Source organism: Lathamus discolor, chromosome 5, assembly GCF_037157495.1.
Source record: "Lathamus discolor isolate bLatDis1 chromosome 5, bLatDis1.hap1, whole genome shotgun sequence".
Taxonomy (NCBI): domain Eukaryota; kingdom Metazoa; phylum Chordata; class Aves; order Psittaciformes; family Psittacidae; genus Lathamus; species Lathamus discolor.
Window position 1 is genome coordinate 83,657,214 of NC_088888.1, and position 19,236 is coordinate 83,676,449.

The 19,236-nt window shown below is 36.2% G+C and overlaps 1 protein-coding gene across 1 annotated transcript in view; it reads left to right on the top strand.

Annotated features, from left to right (window-relative positions):
- The window catches only part of EYS (eyes shut homolog), an 822,863-nt gene that overhangs the window by 110,592 nt on the left and 693,035 nt on the right, over positions 1–19,236 (top strand). The window contains exons 7-9 of the mRNA XM_065682611.1: positions 775–934; positions 14,652–14,756; positions 15,024–15,163. Coding sequence (XP_065538683.1) covers positions 775–934; positions 14,652–14,756; positions 15,024–15,163 — 405 coding nt within the window. The remainder of the gene's footprint in view (positions 1–774; positions 935–14,651; positions 14,757–15,023; positions 15,164–19,236) is intronic.

A 19,236-nucleotide genomic window follows, 5' to 3' on the forward strand; every position in this document is an offset into this window, starting at 1 on the left:
TGTTTCTGTCCTAGTAATGCTTAATAATAATTCTGTCATAAGAATGGAATAGCAATGCAACATATTTGTCCCTATGTTTTAGTTCAATTTTTTTGTAAATTAAACTCGTTGTTTCAATGAGTCATGATTGTATTGTCATTGCTCCAAAACAAAAGATACATAATGTGTGAAGACTACCAAAGATTTCTCAATTATTCCAGAAATATATTTTTTTTCTTAAAGGAAAATACTAGATTGAGCCTTGTACTGAAAAACTTCACTATATAGCTTTAAACCTTCCCCTTTCCTCTGCAGAAATTAGTTTTATTTATTTTAGTTAACAGATAGAGTCAGAACGGAACCCCCATATTATTTTTTCTCATTACTGGATGGCCACTGTGTTTGTCTTGCATGCTGTGTTGGTATCACTGCCTGGTTTCTCCCTCACCTCAAGGCCTTTTAAATCTTTTTTGCATGCTGAATTCTTTTGTTCCTGCTGGCAGCTCAATCCCTTAAGAGCCAGTAATAATCTTGCCATTTTCTCCTGCTCAAGTATCCTTGTTTTCCAAGCTTTTTTAACAGACATGGTACATGAATTCTGAGTCTTTCAACTGTTTTATTATCTGCAGATACAGGCATGTACAATAGTCTCAGCTGGGTGTGACACTGCATTCTGCTGTACTTTAGTTCAGTAGTAAAATACAGGACAGATTTCCATAAACTTTGACATTAAATTTTTATTTTATGTTTTCTCAGTGGTTGTTCTGTTGTTGTTTGTGTGTTTGTTATATCTAGTGCCTTTGTGCACCTGGATGGACAGGAGAATTTTGCCAATCTGCTGAAAATGCATGTTTGATTTACCCAAATAGTTGTTCTGATGGAGCAACTTGCATTGATATGAGCCAACTGGGAGAGCAACCTTTGTTTCAGTGTCTGTGTCCTCATAATTTCACAGGTAAGGCATATGCAAATCATGTAGAAGTTTGTAATTTCACTTCCTTTTAAATATTCCATATAGGAATGCTGAATTTTCAAAAATAAGAAATAGAGAAGTGTTTGGAGGAGTAATTGCAACTCTCTTCATTTTCTGCCCTCTGCTGTGATGTCTGCAAAATTCAAATAAAGCATACAGATTTAAATTTGAAACTTCCAGTTAAGGTTATAATAAGAATAGACATAGATTAAGCTTCAGCTTCAGCTTAAGAGACTTAAGTATTTCTACATGTAGAAGCTCTACATGTAAGCTAGATGTCTGTCATCTGATTATAGTTCCTGGAGATAAAGCAATGGAGTTTAGGAATGTGGTTAGTTTGTATCAATCTTTATTAGTTCAGATAACTCTACTTATCTTTTCTGAGAGCTGAATCCTGCTTCCTGTTTCAATTCTTTGGTTGGCCACCAGTGATTTATGCAACTTAATCTGGGGTAGAGTTAAATGATTCACTTTCCCATGACTTTAGAAGTCTATAAATTAATGTGACGCCTAGTAAAGAAGTCTTCAAGGCTCTGTGTATCATCAGTGAATAAGCATTTTCAGAGGGGAATTAGGACCACTTTTATTAGATATTTGCTAGTGGTAGAAACACTTTCTTCAGGAGTGTTACTTTTTCAATTGCCTATAAAAGAAGCCTAGAAAAATAGTTTAGATTAACCAGATTGGGTTTTATTTGACAAGGAATACAATTCCTAGTTTTAATTCCAGTCTTACCCTTTAACTAGAACCTCATTTAGGTTGAACTCTAAAATCCTTTACTAATCTTTGCATAGGAAGGGTACTGAAAGAGGATCATTGAATATGATTCACTACAGCTTTAGGTGAAATTAAGGAAACAGGTATTAGTCATGTGTATATACATTTAGAGATAAGTGCCAAAAGAGATTTACCAGAATTAACAAAAATAACCATTTGAAAAACAGAAACTTAATTGCATAAAGAATGAAAATTAGATTAATTTAAAAGAATGCTAGTATTAAAAAGAGAAAATTGACTTCACTGCTATTGAGATAGACATTACAGAATTATATCCCAGAGAGATGTAACTATCAGCTTCTTCTTTCACTTCCACTTTACCACCTCTATGATCTTTCTTCAAACTAATCTTGGGTTACCTTTTATCAGTGCAACAGCTAAAAAAATGCATTTGTTAATAAAAATAATGTTCGATTACAGTGCTTCAAGGCTTTTAAGGTAATAGTAAGGTTTGTACCGTACAACATAATCATCAAACAAAAGTCTGATAGACTATAGAAAATGGCAATAAATAGATGTAATTTATAAAATTTAACCTTTCTAAACACTGAGTTATGGCTGAGTTCTAGTGGAATTGACTTCAGTGTTAAGGGAAATCTTAATATAAAGATTTTTTTCCTATGTGCGATATCACTGTAAGAGGCTCTCCATATTGTAATAGATGTATTTATGTATTTTTTTTACTTCTTTCTATTCTTAAATAATAAGTTTCATCTTCAATCTCGTTCCATAGCAATATTTTAACTTATACCTGTTTATGGTTTCATTTATGTATTTGGGAAGGGAGAGAGGGAAGGACACTGCAGTGGCAAATTTGGCATGTTTAGTTGACTCTGAATGAAATAGCATCTGCAACCAGAAAGGCTATTGCAGTTTCACATCTGATTGTTCTTAATTGTGTTTATAAATTATACACACTACAGCTGCAGCCTTTGCATTAACATTTAAATCATATTTGGAGTAGATTTATCTTAGCAAAAAGAAATATGACATGATGTAACATTGTCAGCTATGAAAAGCATAACTTTGATTTAAAAAGCAATTAAAAAATTCCTTTTTTGTTTCATACTCTTTAGTGAAACCTTGTAGAAGCTTAGCACATACACACAATAAAAATGCAATTTTAAACTGCATTTCTTATTTCTGTTCGTATGTAAAATATATTTTGGATAGTTGACACAGAAAAATATCCAAGTATTCAGCTTAAATGGTCAAAAGAGACAATAAAAAGGCTATAAAATATAGTTATTTTTCTTGAACAGATGTTACAGCTTTTGTACTTTAGACTTCCTTCTACTGTTAGTTCTTAATTTTCCTTTTGCTTTTTCTCTTCTCTGAAAGTGGATAAAAACCTTTGTATCTACAACAGTGCATGTCAGTAACATGGCTTATGACATTGAGACGAAAAAAACCATGTCAGCAGTTTCTCAGGTTTTGCGTAGGAGACCAATTGTCCTTGGAGAAGCTTCCTCTAATTAACTACTATCTTTCCTTGTGTGTAGAGCAATCATATTGTCAGGAATTGATTGGGCATGTTAGACACTTCATTTAGTTGGTAGAAAAGTCTTTTAATTAAAATAATCTTACTGCTGCTAAAATGAGCTACACCCGAAGCAAACTCACCAATCATTATTTAAAGTACTGCTTCAGTTAGATAATTTTTCCTCATCTTCAAACTTTCCTTTTAGAATACTCATGAAAATAATTCATGGATTTATTCACAATTTTTTTCCCCCCTCTTTATCTCATTGTTTTATTGAGTTGAGACAGGGCTGCTAATTTCTACAGGTATATGGGAAATGACTAGAAAGAGATTTGGATGAAGCTTGCACTATGGTGGTTCATAACAATCTTCTGCAGAAAGTAGCTCCAGTGCCATAACAGCTAGTGTCCCAGAGAAGAAAATATGGGGCATAAATTTCCTGTATCTTTTACAATCTAGTTAAGACATTTATCCTATGAACAAAACAACAACATGGCGTAATTGAAACCATTTCTATGTCAAAATCCAGATTCTGTGTCAAATGCAGATTTTTAAATCACTTTGTTCTCCAGAATACAGGGGAGATGTGATTTAACCCTGGTGGGCAGCTAAGCACCACACAGCTGGTTGCTCACTCTCCATCAGTGGGATGGAGGAGAAAATTAGAAGGGTAAAAGTAAGGAAAACCTTTGAAAGATGAACTCCGTTCTAAAAGTAGTTTTTATTGCAAAGCAAAAACTACATGTACAAGCAAAGCAAAATAAGGAATTAATTCACTACTTCCTATTGACAAGCAGGCATTCAGAGATTTGCAGAATATTTGGGGAAGTTCTCTATTTTATAATGAAGTACAGTGGAAGTCTTGTAAGTCTCAACTGAAATAGATAAAAAGAACAATAGCATTTCTTCTACTGCTCTATCCCCTGTACTGAAGGTGAGCTGGTAAAGGAATTTTTGCAGCATCATGGGAGGTCCCTATATCACAGGAATGTCACTGGAATTACAGATCAGTATATGTCTGAGCAACAGATGCTGTCATTTAAAGCTTTGTTCATTGCACTTTTTATGTTATTACCATTGTCACCTTTGAAAGAGAAATTGTTTGTGCACACGAATTCCAAACATCAATGACTATGGACTGAAATAATGGAATAAAAGAAGTGACTTTCTAAGTATTACTGGAGGAATTCACTCAGAATACTTACCTTTATTAAATGAAGAAAAAGGGAACACTTCACTGCTTTGCAGAGGATTCAATTTCCTGTTAAAGAACTTTCAGTGATAACTGACAGAAAGGAAAACCAACAACCAAAGTACTTAAATCTCTAATAGTCTTCAACAGATGTCTAGAAATGTTTCCTGCTGTTTAAAATGCCTTTTAGAAGGCGTGGCTGAATAGTGTTAGTTAGGGTGAAATGCAAATGGTTTTAGATAGGGCACAGGTCCTTACAAAGATTTGTCACCTAAGAAGATAGCAAGCTGAATTATGTGAAAACATAATGGTGCCAGTCCATCTGGAGCATTCCACTATAGTAACTGAGATAAAAGGATGGAAAAATAAGCTATCAAAAAAATAAAAACGTAGTGTCATAATATTTAGCTTGAAGCAGATAAACTTAGAACAGTAAGTGAGGGTTAATATCTGATATTGTACCATACTTGTGGGAACTCCATGCAGACTGTAACTTACAGCAGGTTAAGTCAGCAATTATTCTCAGATCTTGATTACTTTTTATTCTTTGGCATCCAGCAACTGCATGAAAAGCCAAAAGACTGTAAAAATGTTCTTGATTTTTCAAAGAGAAATATGATATCAGTATTGAAGTTCTGGCTCCTTTTTAAATGGAACAGAATGTTCCCAATACACAGAATATCTATGAATATGTTCATATTTTTTAGTATTTCAGTTTCCAGTTTAAATCACTGTACAGTGAATGTATTTTGCCCATATGAATAAGAAAGAATTTCAATAGAATTTTAGTCCCTCAAGAATAGTTATATGCTTAACTTAAAGATGCTGTAAGTTGTTACGAAGCATGTGTAGTGTCAATGTCTATGGATTTCTGAGTAAATAATTAGTAAAGTTCTCATCTGGAAAACATGCTTAAAAATTTGCACTTAAACTTGACATGTAAAATATTCCAGCTGTCTACAGCTGCTCATGAATTTCAAAAACTTTCACTCATCTCTGAAAACCTTCTTTTTATTTTTGAGCAAAGTACAAACTCCTTGACCTTTTACTTTCTGGAACTGTCAGACCAGCACTCAAACCAGAGTGGTGCTCTGCATCATTGACTATTTTAAAAGCAGCAAAATTTCAGAGACGTAGTAGGAGTTTTTCCTCATCAGTGTGTTCACGTGAAAGGCTAACCTCAAAATCAGGTGTATACAAAGGAAACTACCACTTTCTTTTCCTACTTTCCAATACCTACCAGGGCTCATTTTATGAAGGCACAGAACTCCCAGATTTACCCTCAGGGAGTTTGCAGACCTCTGCTGATTGGCTTTAGCTTGTCTGTCTCTTCTGGTGTTTCTTCACAGATATTAGTGTCTGGGTTTTTTTTTTTTTTTTTTTGTTGGTTTGGCTTGATTTGGTTTTGTTTGGTTTTTTTTTTCGTTCACTCATTCAGAGTGAGACCTGAAAGGAAAGGTCTTCTCTCCTCGGATCTCCATTCATCTCTTTAATAGAGAACACCAGTGCATTATTCATTCTCATTACCCAACATGTAAATCAGCTGTAAGTGACAAGGGAAACTAGGAATTTTAAGCTTTCTTCAGTCATTCAGAAAGGCATCTGGAGAGATACATTCAAATTAGCTGTATATCACCACCAAAAAATCATCAAATCATCAATAACAAACAGGAAGGAAGTACACGTTTTATGTAAATTCAGTCAAAAAGCCTTCAGAGCAAGTTGTTTGAAGTGGTTTAAAAAGTTGATGATCTATAATAGCCATAGAGACATTTTTTTTCTGCTCCTCAGCTGAGCCTGTGTTGATTAGCTCAGCTGGGAACAGCATTTCAGATCTTACCTAGGTAGAAAAATTGTTGTCAGTGCTGTAAAATCACCTATCACACTAATGGGTTTAAAATATGATAAGGTGTGTAGTATAGATTTAGAAATATCACATTTAAAAATAGAAAATGCATTGGAGAGATGAAAAACACTAGCATGCAGATTTAGTGGCTGTGTTCACTACACAGCTGATCTTTGTAGCTCTATTTTGTTTCTTTAGAAGACATTAGTCTTATATCATTTAGCTCCTGAAGCCTTTCTGTATGGTGGAGGCATTCAAGTTGGAATTCAGTGTTTCTGAAGAAATTATCATGAGTGAAACTATGTAGAAAACATGATTAAGAAAAACAGTTACTCGTTTCACCATGTTCAACTAAACCAATCCACTACAGTATTCTTGCACCAACCTGAACTTCGAATTTCCTCTTTAAAGAATGGATAATCATGCTTAACCAGGTATTACTTACTGTTTCTCAAACACATGGTACCACATCATTAGCTGACATAGTCAGCTGTATCTCCACTGAAGCTAGAATTATGGGAATATATGAATTAAAAATTGAAGGCTTTCTTAAGCTATTTCTTAATCTTTGTGTTCAGTAGTTGTTCCTTCTAAAACAAAAAAGCAAACCAACATTCTGTTCAAATACTTCTTCCTTTCAGATAGTACAGTGTGACACAGTTTCATCTGTGTTATTGATGACTGTTATTGATGTGTATTTTTCCTATGACTTATCTGCTTTCTTTTTAACCTGTATTACACTGGAAACTTATATTCAACAACAACTTCTATGCTTTGGTCTTCATTCTGGGCTCTCTGAATAGCTTAGGTTTACTTTTTCTGAAATGTACTTGTTTCAATTTCTATTTCCTGAGACATATCTCACTTTTAAAACATGTTCCTTTAAAATATTTAATCTCTTTCCATATGTTTTTATTTTATCTTAATCCTCCATATTGGCCACCAATTTAGTATAAACTATGTGATAGAAGTTCTGTTTCATCTGCTTTCTAAGTCATTAATAATAACATTAAATAACATTAGAACTCCAGCAGTTAGAGTACTGCATCCAACTCCGGAGCCCTCAGCACAGCAAAAGCATAGACTTGTTGGAGCAGGTCCAGAGCAGGGCCAGAAAAATGATCAGAAGGATAGAACACCTTTCCTGTGAGGACAGGCTGAGAGAGTTGGGGTTCTTCAGACTGGAGAAGGCTCCAGGGAGACTTTACTGTGGTTTTTCCATATTTAAAGGGGTCTTATAAGAAAGATGGGGGACAAAAATTTTAATAGGGCCTCTAGTGGTAAGATGAGGCATTGGTTTTAAATTAAAAGAGGATGGGTTAAGTCTAGATATAAGGAAGAAATTTGTTATGATGAGGGTAGTTAAACACTGGCACAGGTTGCCCAGAGAGGTGGTAGATGCCCCATCCTGGGAAATATTAATGGGGCTCTAAGCAACCTGATCTACTTGAAGATGTCCCTACTCATTGCCAGCGAGAGGACTGGGGGGGTGATGACTTTTGAAGGTCCCTTCAAACCCAAACTATCTTATGATTAATTTTTGTGGCACCCAGCAAATTCGGGCTGCTGTCCCAGTGCACTGACATTAGTGTTTACTCCAGGTTTATAACCCATATCATCCTATTCTCAGTCCAGAATTCTTATATCTAAATAATAAGGGGCAAATTTGCCAAGGAATTTCTCAAAAATTCTCACCACCTTTCTCGAACTCCCAAGTGTGACATTCATGCCTCTTCCAGAGGGCAGAGGAGGCGGCAAGGATGATGTTGTTTATCCAGGCTGGGTAGAATGCTCCTTCTGGAAGGTTCTCTCTCTCTGCGAATGGATGTGTGAGTGGTTGTTCTGGATTTCTTAATATTTCATATATGATGACTGACTGATTCTCTTCAGGATGAGTTTAAAAGACAGTGAAAGGGGATAAAGCTAGATGAAATTTCTCCTGTTTCTGGCATGAAAAATATTTTGCATATTCTTCAAGTATCCTGGGATTTCTTTAATGAACCATCTTTCTTAGTGAGATGTGAAGGGTACTTTGACAACAAGGAAACAACCCCCCCTCTCCCAGGAGAATAAGAGACTGTTTGAAAAGGAGGTCTGTAAAAGACTGTGCCAAAGGCTGAATCTTTAAGGCCACTTTTCCAGCTAAATTCTGGAGGCAGCTATGAGAAAGGACAGATAATCTATTAGATGGTCAAAAGTCAAATTGTATGTTCCAGAATAATGAGTTAATTTAAGAGCCAAGGTTAATAAAATACATACCAAGCAAATACAAAGACATTGTGTAAAAAGTAGCTCAGCTGATAGGTTCTGTGCTAAAATAATAGTTAGAGAGACATGTTCAGAAAGGACTATCCCATAAGTCCTTGAATGATACATTTCATTCTAAATCAGGAGAAGATGAAATTTTAACTGCATACTAAAAATTCAAGACTGTGTGTCCATATTTATAATTCGTGCAGCTAAGTCATAAGCTCACAGTGGTCAGCGAAAGTATTCCTGATCTTTCCAAAAAGCTTTAAATCCAGCTCCATGTAAATAAAAAGATACTGGACAATAAAATTTGAGAATAAGCCTAATAATGTTCACTTAAACCAATGCTGTTTGAACTGAAGCTTGGATCCCCATAGTCTATGAACCTGGGACAGTATTTACTGTTTCACTTTACTCTCACTTATCGGGACATGTGTGTCTTTGTGTTAAAAGGTTATGTTGCTTTCATAAGAGGAGAAATAGCTTTCTAGGAAACTGGTCCACTGTGTGGTGCAAATGTGCCTAATATCTCTCACCCAATCAGATTTAGTACATGAGGAGCTCCAATTTTAGAACTGGCTATCTCCAACCCCAGCAAATTTTTGTTTTTCAGGACGTAATGAAAACTATTTGCTTTAGATCTTAATTAGAAAATCTGTGTCATTAGAAAAGTATGAATACCACATTTTTCTTGGGTTTACTTTTATAATCCCTTCTTTCAGAAGAATAACTCACTTTCACAGGCATATGTAAAACACTGTCCTAAAATGGAGAGACAAGGAATTTTGGAGGTAAAATAAGTGAGAAGTTATCATTAAAACTTCAAATTTTTACAAAAATGATATTAAAACATTATTTTCCAAATACCACTGCAGATAAATATGTACATTGTGAAGCCAATTGCCATTTGAGATGGCTGTGTCATTCATTCTTTTTTTAATTAAACATTAAGAAGGAGGTAATGATCATCACTGCATGAGCTAATTCAGTGTGAGGTGTCTTTAGCAATCTAAAAAGTAATAATTTGGTCTAAACAGGTTGTCTGGATTCCATCTTTTGCCAGTGGAGATTATCCGGTTGTAATCATCTCATCCCATCTATAGCAGAAATCTCTTCACCAATGGGATGAATGATATGTTCCTGGTTTTCATGTTTAGCTATAGAGAGGGAAGATATTTTTTTATTAGTATGCAATTATATTTTATTCCAAAGGAAATGAAAAACTATGTATATTGATCTTAACTAAATCTTCATTTTAGTATTTATGATAGCAACTTTACAAAAGACAGATCTTTCATGTAGCCTGTAATAGAATTATCAGATTCCACTGTCAAAACCAAGTCATTCATGCTTGATTGTTGAACTGTCTGAGTTACGGTAAGGCAGACACTTTTAACACCTACATGTGTGAATTGTTAGATCAGTTCTTTCTTTCTCCTTTTTTTAGTCTTTCCTCATTCGCTGTAAGTGCTTTACTTTAAAAAGCACAAATATTAATTACTATACCTAGACTTCTCTAAGAATACTTATACTGCTCAGTTCTACGCAAGTCTAAATGAAAATGAGGAAATACTCAGAATCTGTGAAAACCTATTTTCCAGTTTCTAGTGGATCCCATAAAAATTACTCTGAGTGAATTTGTCTTTCAAAATAATTAAAAGGAAAGTTCTTGGAATAAATCATTGTTAATTTTTAAGCGCCTACAATGTAAATGCCTATACCAGGCTTATCAGTCTGTGCTATCACAGAATCACAGAATCCCAAGGGTTGGAAGGGACCTAAAAAGATCATCTAGTCCAACCCCCCTGCAAGAGCAGGGTAACCTACAGTACATCACACAGGAACTTGTCCAGGCGGGCCTTGAATATCTCCAGTGTAGGAGACTCCACAACCCCCCTGGGCAACCTGTTCCAGTGCTCTGTCACTCTCACAGTAAAAAAAGTTTTTCCTGATGTTCACATGGAACCTCCTGTGCTCCAGTTTACACCCATTGCTCCTTGTCCTGTCACTGGACATCACTGAAGAAAACCTAGCTCCATCATCCTGACACTCACCCTTTACATAGTTGTAAACATTGATGAGGTCACCCCTCAGTCTTCTCTTCTCCAAGCTAAAGAGACCCAGCTTCCTCAGCCTCTCCCTTAATCATCTTTGTGGCTCTGCGCTGGACTCTTTCAAGCAATTCCCTGTCCTTCTTGAACAGAGGGGCCCAGAACTGGACACAGTATTTCAGATGCGGCCTCACCAAGGCAGAATAGAGGGGGAGGAGAACCTCTCTTGACCTACTAACCACTCCCTTTCTAATACACTCTAGGATGCCATTGGCCTTTTTGGCCACAAGAGCACATTGCTGGCTCATGGTCATCCTCCTATCCACCAGGACCCCCAGGTCCCTTTCCCCTTCACTACTTTTTCACTACTTACTTACTTTTTTCTTTAATTTTAGAGAGAAGGAAGAATTATGATGCAGTCCCAGTACTTGTGTACTGAAGAAAAGTATTAGGTCATGTGAGATATTTTGCTTGATAAACTTTTTGCCATATAAAATAGGGAATGGGAAATGCTCAGTGTAAATACATATACTCTTTATTAGCATACTGGTGGTTACTTATATAGTTTCTGCCAAAAATAGTGGTACTATTAGCATCATAGAATCATAAAATGGTTATGTTGGAAAAGACCTTGGGATCATCTAGTTCATTAAATTGAGAGCAGAAGTGCAAAAATAGAGCAAAGCAAAAACCAAAAACATGTCTAGAATTGCAGCTAAAGTCCTAAAGAAAGCAAATTCTGATTTTATTGCTTAAGATGTTTGGGTCAGTTAAAAACGAAACACTGTTATTAGAAGTGCTCACTTTTGTGCACTCTGCAGTATGGAAGGCAACTACAAGTTGCATTCTTTATAAGGACCTTCAAGAAGCTGTTTTTAAAATCAGGCCTACTAGTACGTATATTTCTAGCTGATTCTGTGTAATGGTTTAAACCGATCCACATAGCTCATCCACTCACTCCCCCCCTTCTTGCCCTCCCCCTACTCCCGGAGGGACGGAGAGGAGAATCGAAAAGAATGCAACTCCCACAGGTTGAGATAAGAACATTTTAGTAACTAAGGTATAACACAAACCACTACTGCTACCACCAATAACAATAATGATAAAGGAAATAACAAGAGGAAAGAATACAACACCTCAGCACCAGCCGACCAATAACTCACCCCACTCCTCCCAGCCGAGCACCAACCGATACCTCCTCCAACCCTGCCGTCCCAGCCCTTCCGAGTAACTCCCAGTTACATCCTGGGCATGACGTGCTGTGGTATGGAATACCTCTTTGGTCAGTTTGGGTCAGGTGTCCTGTCTCTGCTTCCTCCCGGCCTTCCCTCCTCCCTGGCAGAGCACGAGGCTCAGAAAGTCCTTGGCCAGACCAAACATTTGAGCAGCAACTAAAAACAGTGGCATTATCAGCACTGTTCCCAGGCCAAAAGATCAAAACACAGCACTGCACCAGCTACTAAGAAGGAGAAAAATAACTGGTACTGCTGAACCCAGGACATTCTGTTATGGTCACAATTGTATGGTCACAATTTAACTTGTGAGAACATAAATTATTTTTTAAAAATAAACAGTACAGCAGTAAACACTTTAATATAAAGTTCTTTCCAGTCCCTCTTATATTATACAATTTATTTTTTCCTTTTTTCCTTGTACCTGCTGAACTTACTCCTGATAGAAGAATAACATGCGTAATTGCACACAAAAATCTCATTTGAGTTCTCCCAGTATTGCATTTCTCAATTATTCAGCTGTCTCTCACTATGAAGTGATAATTAGGCATTAAAAGCTAAGTGGATTACTGTGGAGATCTCTCCTGACATCCATTTAACACTTAATCAGATATTAATACCATAAATTATGCATTTCTCAGCAGTATTCAGATTCTAATAAATTTTATAACAGTTTGAGGTTACTAGGTTTTCTTGACCTCATTGTGGGAAGGAACAGTTGTAAAGTTAGCTTAAAGGATACAGCTGTTACAGGAATTTAAGATTTGAAGCAAAATAATTCTTTAATCTTGTTTGGTTGTACTAATATTTATTCATAAGGGTTTCTTGGAGAAGAGAATTCCATCCTCATGAATAACTGTGAAAAATTGGATCAAAAATACATATTGAGTTGAAGTTTATTCCCACCTTTCTGCTTTCCAGACCTTATTAAGAAAAATATGAAAAGAAACCCCACGTTTCGTAGGAGATAACAACTTCCTCAACACATTCAGTTGGTTCTGCAAATAAAATATCTGGGATTTTTTACCAAGTCCATTTGCCAATCACTATTGCACAGTTACTTTTTATGACGTTTTTCCAAGCTCATCTCATAGCATGACTTTCTAAAAGTTACCATTACAGTTACCGAAGTAAAGAAATGTGAATCTTGTAAATGTAAGGTCACGTTGTCCATAGTTTCCCATGTAATATTATATATTAGAATGTAATATATGTAATATTACATGTAATATGTAATATTAAATATTAATATGTAACAGTAATATAATAGTAATGATTATATAATGACATAATACACAAGATTACATATAAGTCTGTATTAATATATGTAATATTACATGTAATATATAATACGTAATATTATAATAATAACAGCAAGAAGTATCTAATTTCCTATTTTCTCTATGAATTTAATATTTACAGTAAGCTTTAAAACCTTCAGTAAAATATACTCTTGGCTGTTTCAAAATTGACATGTTAATTCTGTGCTATATTTGGATGAGAAGCAAAAGGACAAAATAAACATTATCAGTCTGTATAGCATGCTGGTCAACTTATCTGTAACTACATAAGATTGTACATGTATTTCAGCACCTGGTGGCCCAAAAAATGAGATTTCTGGACAACAAATCACAGCATTAAGGCATTAATAAGTATATTCCTTTTTACACTTGTAGAAGTCCATAAAAGCAGGTTTTTGGTCTTAGTTTGTTAAGCATGTTAAAAGATACAGTGCATGTTTCACGAAACTTAAGTGTTTTATATTTTTAATTGACTAAAGTCAATCTCTGGCTTTAGATCAAAATGAGAGCTGACTAAAAATTTAAAAACTATATCATTATTTGAAGTAAAATTTTTTTGTTTTGTTTTTTTTCTTTTTCCTGTGAAAAATTTCAACTTAAATGATAGCTTTTGACAAAACATTTTACAGAACCCTTTGTCTGATTTAAAAAAGTATCCCAGTTCCCTGTGCATTTCTCTCAAACATTTTTCTCCTGTATAGCTCTTCCAGTTTTGTTTTGCTTAAGCTACTGAGTAAAGTATCACTGAATGCAAACAAGTTGATAGTAAAACCATCAGTAAGCTACTTTTATTTTCTTTTCTGAAGTTTTGTTCTATGAAACTTTGAAAAACTCGTCCGCTTCTAGTTTTATTGGCAGTGAAAATTCCCACTGTAGAAATAATAAATTAAAAAATAAAAAGTTAATGGAAAAAGGAACAACGGCACACCAATAACGAGAAAAAAAAAAAACACCTCAAAAGCTTTAAACAGAATTCATTATATTGTTTTCAGTACTAAAAAGAATAAGGAGAAAACCTTACTATGTGCTTTTTTCGTCAAATCTACTGGTTTTTCCAGCGCAAATGGTAAAGCTGACCATCTTCCTTGTCTCTTATCGCCAAGGTTATATTTCTCTTGAGCACATTTTATTTAGAACTGTCATTACAAGTTCAGTTATTTTTTCCTGCTGACCTAAAAAAAAAAGGGTCTTCAGCTAAATGAGCATGTAATTGTTCAGTGGGACGACACTAAATGTTACCCAGGCAAATGTGGACTAGCTTTATTCTAGCCAAAATGGAGCCAAGAAAAGACATAACGAAATATATACTTAATAGAATCAAAAGACTTGAGACAAGATCAAGATCAGGGTTTACTCATGCAGTAGCAAAGAGTAGAAGAAAATGCAAAGTATCACCTTCATTTCAGATTCTTTTGTTATATGTATAGAAATGGAGAGAAAGGAGTCTGGCAACTTACACAAGGTCTTTAAATTCTAACCAATATTCCAGACAGATGATTTACAGCAATTATTTTACCAGTATTACTAATATGGTTCACATTTAGTTGGGGTTTTTTTTCAACCCTAGGAGAATTCTGTGAAGTACAAATAGATACCTGTGGCTCCAGTCCATGTGAAAATGGAGGAACATGCATTGACTATGGAGATCATTTTAAGTGCTCTTGCCCTATAGGTGAGTCATTCGAAACGTACTTTATTCTCTAAACAGAACAAAGAAAATGTTGTATGATATTGAAGAAATTATGTCATAAAAATAGCAATATATTTTAATGTATGCAATAAACATTTTTTTAATTAAGAATACCATTTTTTTCAATTTGTTTCAGAAATAAAACTGCCAAATTACTCTAGTAGAGTAGTGTTAATTGCTGACACCCTGCATAGACGTAATGTCAATATTCTGAATGAACTGTGATTAAACATTCTCTTTGTGGTGCAGGTTTTGAAGGTGAAAGGTGTAAACTGGATATTGATGCCTGCCTATTCTCCAATATAAGCTGTGCCCCAGGAGCACTGTGTGTGGATAAATCTCATGGATTTAATTACACATGTTTATCACCATGTATTGGAAATACAGAGGTAGGATGAAGTGATACATTTCCCCCAGTGTTTTTGGGAAATCAAACAATTTATTCTAAGAGCAGTTAGGTGATGAAGCCTTATTTCCCATAGGTTTCCTAAACACAATATTTATTCTTGATATATTCTCATGCTAAGCCAACCCTTTCCTGTGCATATCCATAGACGTGTGATGTGACTAGTCTTGTTATTGTCCAGCAAACTGTGTAATTCCTGAGCTCTGCCCTTCTTATTCTTTATAGGTTTACTCACTGATGTCTCCAGTACCCTGCTTACTGCTATGTCAGAAAAGTTGTAGGAACAAATGAAGTTTCCTAGAAATGCTTGATGTGCTTGAAAGTTACTAGAGAGAGGGCTGATGGTGTATCAATGCAGAGAAAGAATGACAAAAGCTTAGTTTCCATTAAAAGCAAAAATGAACACCATAATCAACAGCAATAAACTAAAGCAAGAGTAATATTACACTTCAATGAGAGCTGGAAATGCAGTTAGAAAAAAAAGTCAAGATTCTCCTTGCAAGTTATTCTTAAATGCTCACAATATAGTGATGAATTGGATTTTTGTACATACAAGGTATTGTAGAAATCTTTAAGTTAGATATTGACAATGCTTAGGCCGGAGTAGCATCCATTTTGTATCCAAATGTCTTTAAGATGTATTGATTATACCCTTTTCACTTAACTTTAGTGACCTTTTCAATTAAATTACTGGTTTGGTTAGGATTCATTCACATCAGAGTGAGCTACAGACACAGGCCCTTGAGTTACTGACATTGCAATGCAGGATAAAGTAAAATAATGTTGCACTGCGTTATTATGTTATCTTAAAAGCTATGTACACAATACTGTGTAGCCCTTTCAAACAGCTACTCAGACATGGTAACCAGTGTTTCAAAGGCTTAATCTATTCTTTTATTGAAATGTATTCACCATTAAAACATACTATGCAGAGCAGGCAATGTGTTTACATAGAAGAAATCAACATTTATGTTACCTTAAAGTCCACGAGTACACACTCACCAGTGAGTATGAAATGTAATGCTTAAATACTCACTGGCTTAAAGGTTTATATTTAAATTTGTTCAGCATCTGTTAAGTTTTAATGTTTTCATTATTTAAAGTGTCATACTGAGTGCAAATTTATTGTACATTGCATAATACTATAATGATGCAATAATCATTATGGCTAGTTAGGATGAGAAGTGGTGGTGTGCCAAGGATGCTGATGGGAGCTACTATAACATTTTACTGTGATATTTGCTTAAAAGCCCTAAGAAGTATTTAATTTATTCATACAAACATTACATACACAGTCATAAATGTCATATGAGGTAAAAAAAATAATATATATGTATCTATATACACCCACTGTATGAGAAACACATTTGGGGCAAAATGGAAGTAAATAGTAAACTTTTTATTGGAAAGAGGCTAGAAACTAAAATAAATGAGTGATATGTTTGGGGTTTAGTTCTTTTCATAGAGTGACACAATCACAGAATGGTTTGAGTTGGAATGGACCATAAAGATCATCTAATTCCAACCCCACTGTCATGGGCAGGGACACCTTCTGTTAGACCAGGTTGCTCAAAGCCCCATCTAACCTAGTCTTGTAATACTTACAGGGAGGGGGCATCCACAACTTCTCTGGGCAACTTGTGCCAGCGCCTCACCACCCTCATAGTGAAGAATATTTTCTTTAATGTCTAATCTAAATCTCTCCTTCCAGTTTAAAGCCATTCCCCTTGTCCTATCACTCTATCCCATTGTAAAAAGTCCCTCACCAGCTTTCTTGTAGGCCTGCTTAAGGCACTGGAAGCTGCTTTAAGGTCTCCCCTGAGCCTTCTCCAGGCTGAGCAAGCCCAGCTCTCTCAGCCTGGCTTCACAGGAAAGATCTAGCACTCTGATCATCTCTGTAGCCGTCCTCTTGACTTGCTGGAGCAGGTCCATGTCCCTCTTATGTTGGGGGCCAAAGAGCTGAATGCAGTAGTCCAGGTTGGGTCTCATGAGGGAGGAGCAGGGGAGGAGAATCACCTACTTCGACCTGCTGGACGTGCTTTTCAAGCATGTGTTTAGCTTTCCAGGCTGTGAGCTCACACTGCTGGCTCATGTGGAGTTTCTTGTTAGCCAACACCCCCAAAACTTTCTCCTCAAGGCTGCTGACAATCCAGTCTCCTCCCAGCCTGTGCTTAGGATTGCACAGGTGCAGGGCCTTGCACTTCTACTTGTTGAACTTCATGAGGTTTACACTGGCCCACCTCTCAAGCCTTTCAAAGTCCCTCTGGATAGTATCCCTTCCTTCTAGTATGTTGACTGCACCACACAGCTTGGTGTTGTCTATTCCACTGTCCATGTCACTGAAAAAGATGCTAAAAAATGCCTGTCCCAATACTGACCCCTGAGGAATGCTTCTTATTGCTAGTCTCCACCAGGACACCAGGCCGTTGACTGAAACTCTTAGAGAACAGCCATCCAGCCAGTCTTTATCCACCAAATGGTCCATCTGTCAAATTCATGCCTCTCCAGTTTAGAGACAAGATGTCATATGGGACAGTGTCAAATGCTTTGTATTCAGACAGTTAGAGGTCCAGTTAGATGGCACCAGTCACTCCTCCCTTATCCACAAATGCTGTAACACCATTGTATTAGGCCACCTAATTGATCAGGCACGATTTGTTCTTAATGAAGCCATGTTTGCTGTCAGGAATGGCCTCCTGATCTGCTTCATGATCTTGCTGCGCATCAAGGTGAGACTGACTAGCCTTGTAGTTCTCCAGGTCTTCATTGCTTCCATTTTTAAAAATACTGTTTCCCCTTTTCCAGTCAATGAGAACTTCACTGGACTGACACAACTTCTCAAATGCAATAGATAATAGCTTAGCAGCTTCACTCACCAGTTTCCTTAGGTCCCACAGATGCATCTTGTCAGGTCTCATGGACGTGTGCACCTTCAGGTTCCCTAGATGTTCTTGAATCTGACCTCTTTCTACTGTGGGTGGTTCTTCATTTGCCCAGTCCACGCCTTTGTGTTCTGCAATTTGAGTGGTGTGCCTGGAGTACTTGCTGGTGAAGGAAGGCAAAAAAAAGTCATAGAATACCCCAACGTTGTCCATGTCTCAGGTAACCAGGTCTCCCATTCCCTCTGGAGAGGGTATTCATTTTCCCTAGTCTTTCATTTATCACAGACATACATAGAAACTTTTCTTGTTGTCGTCTTTGCCAGACATCTGGCCATATTTAATTCTGTCAGTGCTTTAGTGTTTCTAACCTGATCTCTGGCTGCTCAGACGATTTCTCTATTCTTCCCAAGCTACCTGTCCTTGCTTCCACCTTCCTTTTTATGCTCAAGTTTGTTCAGGAGCTCCTTGTTCATCCGTGCAGGCCTCTTGATGTTTTTACATGACTTTCTCTTTGTTGGGATTCATCACTTCCAAACTTGGAGGATGCAGTCCTTGAGTATTAACCATTTTTCTTGGGCCCCTCTTCCTTCCAGGGCTTTATTCCATGGTACTCCATCTAACAGATCCCTGAAGGGGCCAGTCTGCTTTCCTGATTTGAAGGTAGTGAGCTTGCTGTGTGCCCTCCTTGCTGCCTTATTTGGAGGAGGCTGGCTTTGAATCACTAGGTGTTTATCTTTGAAAACCTGCACAAGATAGTGAAGACAGGAAAATGAGGATAAGGCACACATTATTATATATTTTCTATGGTTATGTGCATTATAAAAAAAAGAAATAAAGCCTTTTTTATTTATCTAAAGGAAACTAATGATACTTCATTTATAGTTTCTGGGAAAAGTGTTACTTGTAATAAAGTAACAAAAAAAAATTTGCCAGAAGTCAATAATTTCAAAGCAATTTATTTTCTTTCTGTAGCAAGGCTAGAAATGGCAAAAATAAGCTTTTAGAAAACTTGAAATACATGAGCTTCTCGAACTAATCTCATAAGAAAGGTAGTGAAACAGTGCACCTGTTCTAGATTGATATAAAGCAGGTAAGATACTTATGCTGAGTTATTTTAACAGTAGTTTCCTGGACAAATGAATCTGACATCACCTTGGAGAAATGATCTGGAAAA